This window comes from Canis lupus, chromosome 3 (assembly GCF_003254725.2).
Source record: "Canis lupus dingo isolate Sandy chromosome 3, ASM325472v2, whole genome shotgun sequence".
NCBI classification, from domain to species: Eukaryota; Metazoa; Chordata; class Mammalia; order Carnivora; family Canidae; genus Canis; species Canis lupus.
The window spans coordinates 57,169,658-57,183,680 of NC_064245.1; the positions used below are offsets into that span (position 1 = coordinate 57,169,658).

Sequence of the window (14,023 nt, forward strand, 5' to 3'; positions counted from 1 at the left end):
GACTGTAGGTGATTTGCAATGAGCCCTGGAATGGGTCTGTGGAGTTGCACCCCAGGGCCCAACTCGGTCACTGTGGGCCTGCTCTGGGGACCCCGACTCTGTCACTGTGGGTCTACCCTGGGGACCAGCCCTTGGGGGTCACCGAACCCACTGAAGCAGGGCCCGGGGAGTGAGCCCTGAACCAGGGGAGAGCTGGTGCAGCCATGAAGCTGCTTCTCAGCCTCTCCCACCCTCTCAGTATGTATCCAAATCTGAGCCCCTCCTTTAAAGACCGTGTAGTGCACACAGCACTCCCACCATCTAGAATGATCTAGAAACACAGTGCTGAACACACTGTCCATCCTGGCTGCACTGCACTCCAGACCATCCTGCATGCCTGTCCCCTGCTGCCTCTTCCAGAGTCATGCCAGGTAGAGGAGCAGCTGGTCTGGAAGGAGGACGGCAGGCAGGCCTGGGGCTGGGGGCAGTGTGTCCCGCACTCCCGGGGAGCCCTGTGCTGTCAGAAATGGCACTAGGGGGACAGGCTGATTCTACTTCATGAGAAACCTTATCAGAGATTTCAGTGAGAATCACACTGATTTGGTGCAGAGTAGGGCTGGGCAATGGACAGGGTCTGAAAATGTCAGTCTTGTTGTCCCTGCAAGGATTTTTGTTAGCTGGCGGGTGTTTTGTTTTTTTAAGATTTTATTTATTTATTTGACAGAGAGACAGAGAGAGAGAGAGAGCAGAGCCAAGGCAGCAGCATAGGGAGAGGGAGAAGCAGGCTCCTCGCTGAGCAGGGAGCCCAATGTGGGGTTCAATTCCAGGACCCCTGAGCCGAAGGCAGATGCTTCACCGACTCAACCCTCAAGCACCCCTGGCTGGTGTTTGAGATCTACGTCTGAAGCTACAGGAGACACACTCCTGAGTAGATGTGGTTTTTGGATCCATTAGCCCAAGGGCGATATGTTTGTGATCCCCCCAGCATTGAACCATACCAGAGTCAGCAGAGACTGGCTGCAGGATCCAAGAGCACTGAGGGGTGGGAGGTGGGGGACCCTCACTGCCCACAGGGGCTAGAACTCAGGCCTGGAGCACTGCCCTCCGCTGATGGCTGGTATGCTCAGGCAGGGGTACTTGTGAGCTCCCCCCACTCCCGGAGATGGCCTGAGCAAGGCCCAGCAGAACCACAAAGCACCTCCTCGCCACAAGGACAAGCAAACAGAAGGCCCCAGCTGGGGGCTGGGGCGGACACTCAGAGACAAATCACATGCATACTTAGGGATCTTGCAAAATCTAAACAGCATGCAAACTGATGAGCTTTTATTCTCCAGGAGGGGGAGAGACAGTATTTCCCTAACAGGTCAAAAGTGTTGCTCAACATGTAGTAAGCCCATTTCCTGGAAACGCTGTTTGCTTACCCAGAACGGCGCTTTCCTCCACGGGCGGGCATGGCCCCAGCCATCCTCACCTGGCCAGTGGCCGCCATGGGGGCAACGGGCAACGTCACCGATCCTGGGATGTCTGAAGCCATTTCTGGAATTCAGCAAAGAAGAGAGGTTTTATCAATGCCAAGCAAGCCCAGGAACAAGAGAGGTATCCAGCGTACCAGATGCAGCACGTGGAAGGAGAGCCCAAAGCCCTGGGGCTGCTCTGCCCACACCAGTTATGTGACTCAGGTGAGCCCTTTCTCCAGCTGGGCTCTGCCTTTCTCCTTTGGAAAAAGACCCCTACCCCAGGCAGCACCCCCATGCTTAGTTTAGGTGGTTAAAAAGAGCACAGATGTGTAGCTTTCATAAGGGACTCCTGGCCACCTGGAGGCAGGTAAGCCTTCCACAGATCCAGGCAGCGTGGCCTGAGCCTGAGCAGAAGGAGCCACCGCAAGAGCAACAAGTGGTAATCCAGATGGAGCAAACCCACCGGGAGTCAGGAATTCGCCCCCTGTGGCTGGGGCCCCAATGCTCAGCCTTCACCCTGGGCACTCGTCTTCAGGTGAAAGGCTGTTCCCCATTCTGAATTTGGACTCAGAACCCTGAATATAGGGCCCCACGTGGTCCCACCTTTCATGAGGACAACAGGGAGCATTGCTACAGGCTGCATGATGGGCCTCCCTGGCTTCCCCAAGGCCAGGCCTCCCCAGGCCTCTCTGGCCTCCCCCCAGCCGGGCCTCCCCAAGGCACATAATAATTTACAGAATAAGCAGTCTGGCATTAGGAGAGCAGTCCTTCCCTATGCTCAGCTATACTAATGCATCATTTCTTCTGAGCTGGACGCTTCTTTCTGTAAGCTAGTTAGGACAAGGTCAAGCATTCCCGATTTCAAAGAAACCACATAGTTCAAGGGTTTCTCCTTCCTACTTTGGGGAAGGTTCCTGAACTCAGAAACCCTTTCCTAAGAATATTAAATGGCAAAAATAAGTATTCAGGCATCCTGTCTGAATCTGCTTCTTGTCCTGGAGAGAAACTGTCCCAGGCCTGCCCTCGCTCATCTCAGAAGGGAAGCAGCAGATGACAAAAACCTATTTCGAGAAGATGGGTTGGGACCAGTATGGGGACCTGGGCCCTCGTCAGGGGTACAGTGGTGCTGACATGAGGTCTCTGCCCTCTGCCCCCTTCCAGAAATCAGGGAGGCGCCAGACAGCTGCCCCACGTAGCATCGAGAGACATTGTGTTTAAAAAACACACTCTACGATCAACTCAAACTCATCCACTAACAGCTTCTGAAGGAGAATTTTCTACTACTAACAAATGACACCTTAATTTAGCTGCCCTACTCTGTTCACAAAAACTAGAGAGCTATTATAGTTACTGGTTTTTTTTTTTTAAACCAATGTATACACTGGAAAGTGCTCAAGGTGAAAAAAAAAATCCCTTTCTTAAAGTAATCCTCTCCCCTTTCAACAATTACTGTACTGGATGTGTGACAGCTAGACAGGATTAGCAGGGCAACCCTGTGACCTCACCATCTGCTGCCACTGATAAGAAATCTGTGTTTCTTCTGAAATGGGGACTGAAACAGATTAAGTCCATGAAAGCCCCAAAACTGAGGGCAGGATTGCTGCCAGCACAAACACAGGAGAAAACGAAAGTCCCCACTTCCCGAAATAAACCATGGAGAACATCAGTCCCTTAAAATCCTCCGAGGAAAAGTGTTCCACAGTCAACCAAGTTAGGAAAAGCCACACACTCATCCCCTCCTTAGAGATTCCAATGTCCTTTAGAAAGGTACTGAGAAGTCCTATATCAGAATATCAGAATGTTTGTTTAACTGTTTAGACCAGCATGTCATAAAAGTGGCGGTGGGAAGGCAGGGGGACAAAGTATAGTTTAGACAAAATGATAGTCATCCAATTTTATTTTGGGAAAACAAAAATACTGTTTGGTTAACACAAGTTACAGACAGTAAAGCTCCATGAAACCCAGATACGGGACAAGGGCTCAAGAGCACCCACTGTCCACTCCTCCCCTCGCACGGATGAGGGAAGCAAGAGAAAGAGACCAGGTGGTTTGCACAAGTGCCATGCTTGGTCAGGGCAAGGCAGGCCCGATCTCCCTGGCATGTCGGCATCCAATCTGCTCCCTGGAATGCCACTCGAGGGCTCGGCCTCCTCTGCCCAGCAGAAGGGCCAGCTGTGCGAGGGCAGGCCCACAACCAGCCTGACTCCATAGATCCCAAGGAACACACCCCAGAGCCCTCCAAGCTTGGGCAGGAGACCAGTGGACACCAGCAGTCTCTACTGTGGGGACATGGTGCACTTCATGAAGGTGACGTGGCAGGTGTGCTAAGACAGCCCAAATCTTCACAGGCAACATGCACCTGTCATACAGTCAATGCGTTTCGGCATGGGTGGGGCAGGGGGGGCAAATGAGCCCCACGCATAGGTGTATCACATCACAGTGTGAAGATGAGAGGTTCCCACCCGGCCTGCAAAGGGTGCGCTGAAGCAGTAACACGAAGGAGGCAGCAGCCCAGCCTTCAGGAAGGTTCTGTCCTCCCAGAATTCAGCGTTTCTTCCTTATCTGTGTGTACAACCTCCTTTTGTAATAAAGATAGTAGAGCTTTGTTGTATGGACTGAAAATATTTTACAACATATTTTTTTCCAATTTGTCACTTGCCTTTTAGATTGAGAGATTTTTTTTTTTTTTTTTTTTTTTTTAAATACCAGAAAGCATTAAGAGGTAGAGTTTGAAGAAAATGCACTGGTCAGCTCAGGCCGGGGTAACAAAACACCACAGGCAGGTGTTCCTTTGAGACAAAAGGCATCTGACTGGTCACAGTTTGGGGCTGGGAAGTCCAAGATCAAGAAGCCAGCCAATTCCGCTCCTGGTGGCAACCCTCTCCCTGGTTTACAGACAGCCACCTCTTCTGTGCAGCTTTGTGTGTCTTCCCCTCGAAAGGCCACCAGGCCCTAGGGCCCTACTCTTATGACCTCACCTCACCTTAATTATTGCCTGAAAGCTCTATCTCCAAATTCAATTACAGTGGGGGTGAGGGCAGCAACATAGGAATTTGGGGAGACACAATCCAGTCCCCAGTGGAACAGAAGGGAAATCGTCCTAACCTTCGTTCATTCAGGAATCCTTCTCCCTGTAAGCGCCGTGATGCGCCCTCTGTCCTACACTGGATCTGACCACAGAACACTCCCAGAGCATCAATTTCTTTGCCAATTACCTAGTTGTCTGTGCTTGCTTTTGTGGCAACGTCATACAGTACCTAGTGACAGACCTTCACCCATCACTCTTACCATCCATAATTACCTTTATCCGTCTTTCGGGCCTATACTTCCATTTAAATTCCATAATACTGGGGCACCTGGGTGGCTCAGTGGGTCAAGCTTCTGACTCTCGGTTTTGGCTCAGGTCATGTTCTCAAGGTCAGGAGCTCGACCCCCAGCCCTGCATCTGTCTCTGCACTCAGGGCTCAGCTCAGAGTCTGCTTGAGATTCTCCCCGCCCACCACAGCAGCAAAGGAGCCTCTGTCCTCCCCACCCTCGCTGTTCTGTGTGTCACCCTGTCAAAATGCACATGCCTGGTTGAAGAGTTAATAGTGTTGTCACCCTGTGTCCTGCCATTCCACCAAATTCTTATATTTGTTCTAATCACTTCTCATGAATTCTTGTGAACTTTCTGAGTTCACAAAGCCTGTGGACTCCAAATAAGGATCCTGTGCTCTCATTTCCACAGTAAAACGTTTAATCTCTTTTTCATGCCTTTTTTCATTAGCCAGACCTTCTAGGACAATATTTAGTAATAATGGCCTAGAGCTGAGTCACACAAGACCATGGGGCTTTACCATCAAACATGCCTGGTGTCAAATCACAATGCAACACTTCCCAGTTCTAACTAAGAGTGACCAGGCCACCCCTAGTCAAAGAGTCATGATAATTTACTTTGAAGAGTCCTTTTAAAAATTAAGAATAATGCATATGAAGAGCCTAACACAGTACCTGTGGGGAAAAAAATACTAGTCAAGAAAGAATGATTAAAATGATCATAATTTTATGATGATGCTTGTTTAAGATAAAAAATCAGCTCCTATTCCTATTTTTTAAGGTATATTTCAGGAATAGACATCTCATTTTATCAAATGTGATTTTGGTAACTGAAATAGTGTTTTAGATACCAAATAAGCTAAATGGAAGTTTCAATCAGTGAGACTAAAATTCACTCTAAAGGTTAAACTTCAGTCTTTTACAAGCCACCCTTAGTGCATTCAAATAAAAAAAATTACAAAAACATGTGTCTCTTCTCTGTAACCTATGCCTGCATCCACCCATGGGATCAGCTATCAGCCTTCCTTGGAAAAGTGAATACTTGCTCCCCAAATCTGGCAACTTTTTTTTTTTTTAAGATTTTATTTATCTGAGAGAGGGAGTAAGAGCACAAGCAGGGGGAAGGGCAGAGGGAGAGAGAGAAGCAGACTCCCCCCTGAGCAGGGAGCCCGATGTGGGGCTCAATCCCAGGACCCCAGAATCATGACCTGAGCCAAAGGCAGACACCGCACCGACTGAGCCCCGTAGGCACCCCTCTGGCAACTTTTCTATAGGACTCGAATATAGCTGAGCATAACTCCTGGGATGTCCACTCAGGGAAGGTGGGTGGAGGAAGGTCTCTCGCCAGGTCCGAGGTGAGGGTCCCCAAGGGGCAGGCCTTGAAGTAGCCCTGTAAGCACACTGAGATTTGCTTCAGGGCTTCTTCCTTTTTTTTTTTTTTTTTTTTAAGATTTTATTTATTTATTCATGAGAGACACAGAGAGAGGCAAAGACACAGGCAGAGAGAGAAGCAGGCTCCATGCAGGGAGCCCAATGCGGGACTTGATCCTGGATCAAGGATCACGCCCTGGGTGCCTTCACACCCAGAAGGCAGGCACTTAACCGCTGAGCCACCCAGGCATTCCTGCTTCAGGGCTTCTGAGTTTCACTGCAAAATGAAGAGAAGTGGAACCCGCACAGTGCACTGGACAGAAGGCAAATCATCTGTGGGTGTCCACAGCCCTTCCCTGCCCCTGCGGGGTGCACATGAGCTCTGCCTTCCTGAAGCTGGAGTTAGCAGCACAGATCCTGAGACCTGAGAGGGTCCTGGGGGTGCGTGTGTACGGGTCACATGCACAGGAAAAGACCAGAAGACAAACACAAGGACACCAACATGTTAAATCTGGCTATTTCTGTGGCAGGAATCATAGGTGGGTTTTATGTTCTCCTAAAAACTCTTTTTGTTTTTGAATACAGGTTTTTTTTTTCCAATGACTGTAAGTTACTTTGATGTGAGGGTAATGGTGTGTTAATTTAATGACCACAACTAGAATGATAAACATCTTTAAAGGGTTTGGGGTGGAAAACACAGTAAAAAGCATATATAGCTGGAGAATCAGAAGCAATGAATCCAAAAGACAAAGAAAGAGAAACCCTTTTTCATCACAGGACTGTCCACCAATAGGATGGATGGGCATAAGAATAATGATAAAACTTATATGCATATAATTAAAATATTTCTGTATAGAAATGGTAGAGTGTATGTGGGGTGCCAGCTATGTTCTGAGATCTTCACACGTGCTCTGCATCCCCCCTACAGGACAGGTACAAAGTCAGCCCACTTTACAGATGAGGGAAGTGGGCAGAGAGAGGTAGGTGTCATGTCCTGGGCACACGGCCAGTGACGGGCCACACATGCTCTCATGTTTGGCCAGCGACTCTGAGGCTCTCGCCCCTCAGGGTGCTCAGACAGAGGCTGGGCAACCAGCAGGCCTTCCACTCGGGCAGCAAAAGACGTCCTAAGGCCCAGATTCTAAAGCACAGGCCCACACAGAGTTCTGTCCCATGCAGGAGACCTTCATATTTTGCGGTCACTCCACCAAGACACGGGGTCATGGGCAAGCGACCTATTATCCTTCCTAAGCTGCAGAGTCTCCATCTATGAAGTAAGGAGTTCTCCTGCATCTTGCACAGTTATTTGGGGGGATTACGGAAAGTCACTTACTTTCTTATTTGGCAGAAATAATTTCCACTCTGCTCTTTTATTTTCCTCCAAGAGAATTTTTTTTTTAAGATTTTATTTATTTATTCATGAGGCACAGAGAGAGAGAATGAGAGAGAGAGAGAGAGAGAGGCAGAGACACAGGCAGAGGGAGAAGCAGGCTCCATGCAGGGAGCCCAACGTGGGACTCGATCCCCGGTCTCCAGGAAGGACCACACCCCGGGCTGAAGGCAGCGCTAAACCGCTGAGCCACCCAGGCTGCCCAAGAAGAATGTTTTTTAAAGCAGACATTGCATATGTGTGTGTGTGTAACCGTGGAGCAAAAACCTGTGTGTGCCTCAATCTACCAGCTACAAAATGGGCATCATAATGATAAGTATCTTATGAAGCTGTTTGGAAGATAAACGAAGCTCATTTTCCTAAAGCCCCCAGGATGCTGCTCAGCATGGTGAGCTCAGCTGAATGTGGCCGAATTCAACACACACACACACACACAGACGCTAACAAAACTTGCAATCATTTTCTCACTGTAAGAAACTATGTGTCTTCCGTGATTTTAGCTCTTAGTGCTGGGCCACAAAAGGGGGTACAGACATATAAAAGGTCTTCCTTTTTTTTTTTTTCTTTTTAAGATTTTATTTATTCATGAAAGACACAGAGAGAGAAAGGCAGAGACGTAGGCAGAGGGAGAAGCAGGCTCCAGGCAGGGAGTCTGATGTGGGACTCGATCCTGGGACCAAGGATCATGCCCTGAGCCAAGGGCAAGTGCTCAACCGCTGAGCCACCCAGGCATCCCATAAAAGGTCTTTCTAATTGCTGGGGAGCTCCCACTCACAGCACGTTCACCAAGTGATGTTGTTGCAAAGGGATGTGAAGGAGGGGAGCACAGACATGGCTCTGCTCCCGGGCAGACCTTGTGCTTCCACCCTACACAACACAGGGCCATTATCCCAGTGGCAGCCCAAGCACCACCAAAGGGAGGGAGGGGTCTGCAGACAGGCCCCACCTGCGTCCCCACACCCACCCTGCCCATGCTACCCCGGGACCTCACACAGGGGCACACGCATGAACCTCACCCCAAGCCCGACGTGGACACAGCCTGCTGAGAGCCTCCCGGAGCAGGTGCACAGGCATGGCCTCCACACTCCTGCAAGAGGAACATCTGGACCCCAGTTCCCTGTGGCCACCCCAGAGGACCCTGGAAGGGGAAGTCACAGTCCTCACCCTGATTTTCCCATGCCATTGAGGGCTAACCATGCAGAGAAAGGAGAGGCGCCTGCTGCAGCACAGAATCACGAGTGCATTCTAATGACAGGACATCGTGTAGCATAATTTAAATCAATGTTAAAAACAGATGAGGGATTTGGGATTGTACCAGTGAAAGTCTGTCACACGGCGAAGTCACTTGCTCCCCGTCTCATCCTGAGGCCTCCTGGCCCCCTGTGCAGCCCTCCATGGTCAGACCTATGGCCCTGTCAACCCACTAGAGAGCTGTCGTCACAGGGTCACTTCCCTGCCCCCTCTCTGGGGGTGTCACCCACCCACCGACCCACCTCTCTCCTGGGCTTCCAGGGTCCATATTGGCCCCTCCCACTCACAGGCCCCACCTTCTTGGTCTCCCACCTTTGGCCTCCCTCCATGCCTCCTCAACTCTCCTCTCCCCAGGGTGTCTCATTCAGGAGCTTGGCCACAATCCCAGATGCAGCTATCAGGTCCTGCTGTTACTCCCTAATGGTCTCTCCATCTCTGGGTTCTGCTGCTGGCCTGCCTCAGGACCTCCTCCCTTGGCCTCCCCACATCTCCTGCCCCCCCATCCATTCTCACAGAGGTCACATCCACTAAGGCCAGCTCTTGCTTCTATCCTCCAGTGGCTTCTTTTTGCTCTTGGCACAAATGTGCAGTTCCCTGCCATGATTAGCCCATTCCCATGTGGTCAGGCTGCTGTCCACCCCTCCAGCACAGCTCCTGAGATCCGGCCACACTGTTCTATCAGCTTCTTGAACACACCATGTTCCCTCCCACCTCGGGGCCTTTGCACATGCCACATCATGGGGGAAGAGAGCTGTCTTTCCTCTCCACCAATCTAACTCCTAACAGTCGTTCAGTTCAGCTCAAACATTACTTTCCCAGGGAAGCCTGTCCCTGGCTGGTCCCTTCCACACCCAGGCTAGGTCTGGTACCCTGGGATTCATTCTTACCGTACCTGCACTGCTCCTGTGAAGCAAGGAAGGTGACAACAGTCCAGGTGAAAGATGGCAGGGCCTGAGTGATGGAATCGCAAAGAGGGCATTCAGGAGGAAAGAGATGATGTCAATGCCTCAAAATACTCCATGTGTCATCGTCAGCACCCAGAAAGGGAAGATTCTAAAAAGCCTTGATCACCTGATCCTCCTACACTGAGACTGGATGGGGCAAAAAATTTCTGGAGGAGGAAGAAAAATATGGCTGGGTGGGTTGCATATTTACATCTGCCATGCCACACACCTGATATGTGGGGCTCTGCGGTCAAGTGCAGGCACACACGTTCTCACCTCCCTCCATCCATTTATGCACGGGGTCATGCGCCAACTTGGGTTCTGGTCCTCGCTCTGGTGTCCCCGTGTGTGACTCTGTTTCTCTACCTATTCTCTGATGAAGAAATGGGATTAATCCTCCTTTTGCAGAGGCAGCTGTAAGCAAATGGGATCCTGTTTCAATTACAAACAGCATTTGCAAAGCTCTGGTTTCGAGCCAGGAGCTATGGTAGAAGTCAGGTAATCAAAAATGAAAAGACCCCTCTCCCGCCTCTGATGGAGACACAAAGCTGGGCAATTCCCTAGTGAGAGCCGCATGCTATGCTAAGAGATAGACACCATGTTGTGGGAATGACCAGGAGGATCTGAGAAGGCTTCCCGGAGGAGGCCACATCTGTGTCATGCTGGCAGTGCAAATGCATGGGGAGGAATGAAGCAGGATGTAAAAGGTGCCCTTATCCTAAACGTATTCCTTTGATCACTGCTGAGTTTCTGAGCAGACCCACCCAGTCTCACCCTCGAGGGGTATGGCCCCCACCTGGTTCATGTCCAGTTACTGGGGCTTCCTTCAACTCTTACGAGACCTAGAATTATTCCGCCTCCTCAAACGCAGCCCTTATACATAGACCTCCGCCCTGGGTCCCAGGTCACAACCAACAGCAAATGCACAAACAGGCAGAAAGACCCCTCTCTTCAGCAGTCTGACTCCAAACGCAGATGCCCCCCCACCCCCTCGGGAAGCACCATTTCCCGTTACACACTCGGGCAAAATGACCACCTGCCTTACGCAAAGTTGCAGAGAGGTTTTCGGTTCATTCTAACATCAGTACGAGCTGAGGGTTTTGAAAGCTTCGCCATAACGCAGAAAACATAGCTGGCTTCTGATGTAGCATCTAGCTCAAGACCATCTCACATTTCAAATGCAGACATATTGTGTAGGATGCCTCCGATAGAGCACAGGCGGCGGAAAGCGTGGGGAGATGGGAGCGGGAGGGCATTCCAGATGCAAGGAACATGAGCAAGTGAGAGACATTTCGTCCCCCGCCCCCCACCACTATTTCATGGCACTCTCAATAAGAAAATTATCCCTTGATCTTCACATTGGGGAAAAAAAATTAATTACATGCAAACTTTCACAATACAACCACATGATGGTTTAATGATAATTCCAATAGACGAAACACCAGAAGGGTCTCTCTGAGGGTGGGGGTGGGAGGCAGCAAAGCAAAGCAAAACGCTTTCCCCAACAGCCGTCTCTCTCAGAACAATTCTTTTCACAGAAAGCACACCAAATATCACAGCCCTACCTTTTCAGAGGGATTAAACAAAGATCTTTCTTCCTTGTGACCAACACCTTCTTGGGAGAATCTGTTATCCGTGTAGAAGAAATGTCAGGAACCTCTGTGAGGAAATGAGCTGCATTTGTATTCTGCTCAGAAAATGTCATCACAGATCTGTTTACCTTACTGTGGACCATGATTCAGCCGTGACAACTGTCTTGCATACTGATCAATTTATTTGCAGCAAAATTTCTAACATTAACTGCTTAGGTTCTGAAAAACTAAGGACTTGAATTTCTGGTGCAACCACAGTATATGTGTGAAATGTCTGGATTATTATTAACACGTCTCAGGGGGAGATCAGAAAGGATTCCTCCTGACACGAGAGCAAGGGAGGGTTCCTTCCACTTCGGGAAGGAAGGCAGGGCGCACGGCTCCCAAAGGCCCTCCGTGGGGTGCGATTATTATAGCACAATGTACAGAAAAATTATCAGACTGAGAGCCGGGTCCTTGCTACATTTCAGGTCCTTGCAACGAGCCCTGTGTCCCCTGCTAGGCAGCCTCATCCAACAGGCAGGCTGGGCCTCTGCAGCAGGGCGGGAGGTGCAGACACGGGAAAGGGCCAGGCCCTGCCTCCCCCAGCTGGTGCCCCCAGCCCAGCCCCCGGGGCATCTGGCTGTGAACCTGAGCCACTCCCAGCCGGCAGTGTTAGAGAACCGAATTAGTCCTAGGCAGCCCCCTGAGATGTTCCCCCACTTCCGCTAATGAGACCGGCAAGGCACAGCCCTGCTCCCCAGGCTGACTTAGGCATGCATTGTGCCCTCTGGAACGTGCGCACTGCACCAGAGCCCACTGGGAGGTCCACACCCGTGTTTGCCACTAGACCACACGCCCATCCTGCTGCCTGAAGTCCCAGAGTCCCTGCCCTGCACTTTAGGAAGGTGGAAAACCCAGACTCAGCAAGGATACAGGCAAGCAGTAATTCAAGCAGAAGGGTAGGGAGGTTACCATCAAGATTATGACTCTGGAACAAGGCCATGAGAGCACACTCCATGGAGTGGACCCAGGCTGCCCCTTGAGGAAGAGACGACAAACCACCTCCGTGGGGTGAACCATGGTGGGACACCTACCCACCATCTGTCTCAGGCTTTAGTCCAATGGCCAGAGGCCATCCCAGGAGAGTGGGTCTTGACAGCCATGCAGAAGACAGGCCAGAGCACCTGCCCGGAAGGGTCAGGGTCTGTCAGTGGACAGAAGAAGGGATTCCTGGGGGTCCTGGCTGAGATCCCGGGGTGGCCCACCGGGGCCTGGGTCTTAAGCACCAGAGCGAGGCACAGCAGGGCCAACCCCGCCAGAGAAAAGGCAGGCCTGGGGCTGCTGGTGGAATATGCAGAGGGCTCTGACGTGCAGATGGGAACGAGATGGTGAAGAGTTCAGATCTGTGTGGAGGAGAGTCTGCCGACCAGCCCAGACTTGTCTTCTGAAGGAGTCCTTGAGGCAGGAAGGATGACAACATCCTGAATATGTGACAGACCTTCCCGGGTGAAAGGGAAGAGGGTCGGTGTCTGACATAAAGTGAGCAGCTGGTACGTGATGGAATAGCCACAATGATAAAAATCACTCAGCCCATTAAATGTCACAACCCCAAGGAATAACGTTCCAGGAAAATGTGGAACAGGGCTCTGCCGGGGTCTGCCAGAGTTCTGCATCAGCCACGCTACTTGCCTCAAACTTATTATTTGGCCCTGGCTTCTGTGCAAATACCTGGGCCTTTGAAAGGACGGGGTCTGGAATCCCCCTGCAGGATCGTCCCCAGCACCCCTGCCCTTGTGTGTGACCCAGGATCACCCAATCACACGGGGCACCCTGGCATCGGCGCCCACGGCACACCACCATCAATGCTACAAACAAGGTGTGCTACGTGCTGCGCTTATCACTCAAGCCCAGGGATTCACTTCCAACTGTAAATGTGCATTTTAGATGAAGGGACCCGAACATCCTGTATGCACGATTTGTTCTGATTCTCCCAATTGGACGGTGTATAAATATAAGTGTATCATTGCAGGAGTACAATGTGTGATGCTGCATGGCCATATGATGAAAGCTATAAATTTCACGTGCAAAATCAATTATTAAGAACTTTCAAATACTTAAATATATGAAAGGAAATGTGGAAATTACAAATACGGAGGGAACCCATGCGCTTGCCACCTGTCAATAGACTGTTCTATCCTCCTCGAACCAACATGTGTACAGACAGACCCAGAAATAAAAATACAAAGGAGAATAAAGCAATTATCATATTGTAACACACATCTTTGTGGAATTGTCTGGTGTTGGGGCATTTATGATGTTTAATAAACAACTATTACCATTTAAAAATATTTTAAAATTTATTACTGTTTAGGTTGTATATCTTTCAAGAAAAAGTCCCATTTGGAATCCTCATACCTTTGTAAGGATGATGTGATCACCAACTTCGTCAACTATGCTACCTCCAAAATGCACACAGGGGCCTTCAGAATCAGACCCATCAAGGCAATCTACGGGTACTCATGGTCAGCCCAGACACAATGGAAGATAAAGGGAGGAAACAAAGGTAAAGGACATATGGAGAACCACAACACAGCATCCCTCCATCAGACACCACCACAAATGGGTGTGGGTTTCACCTGACGGACAAGCCGTGGTGTGGGGAGTGCGGGACAGCCTGGCCGTGGATAGAGCTGTACGGGAGTGGGGGGGCGGGGGGGGACTGAGCCAGATGGCAGGCCGGTA

General features: G+C 50.3%; 1 protein-coding gene across 1 annotated transcript in view; it reads right to left on the reverse strand.

The window, feature by feature from the left end:
• ARNT2 (aryl hydrocarbon receptor nuclear translocator 2) overlaps window positions 1-14,023 on the reverse strand; it is a 148,377-nt gene that overhangs the window by 109,979 nt on the left and 24,375 nt on the right. The window contains 3 exon segments of the mRNA XM_025438116.3: window positions 1,401-1,515; window positions 9,656-9,714; window positions 11,273-11,366. Coding sequence (XP_025293901.2) covers window positions 1,401-1,515; window positions 9,656-9,714; window positions 11,273-11,366 — 268 coding nt within the window.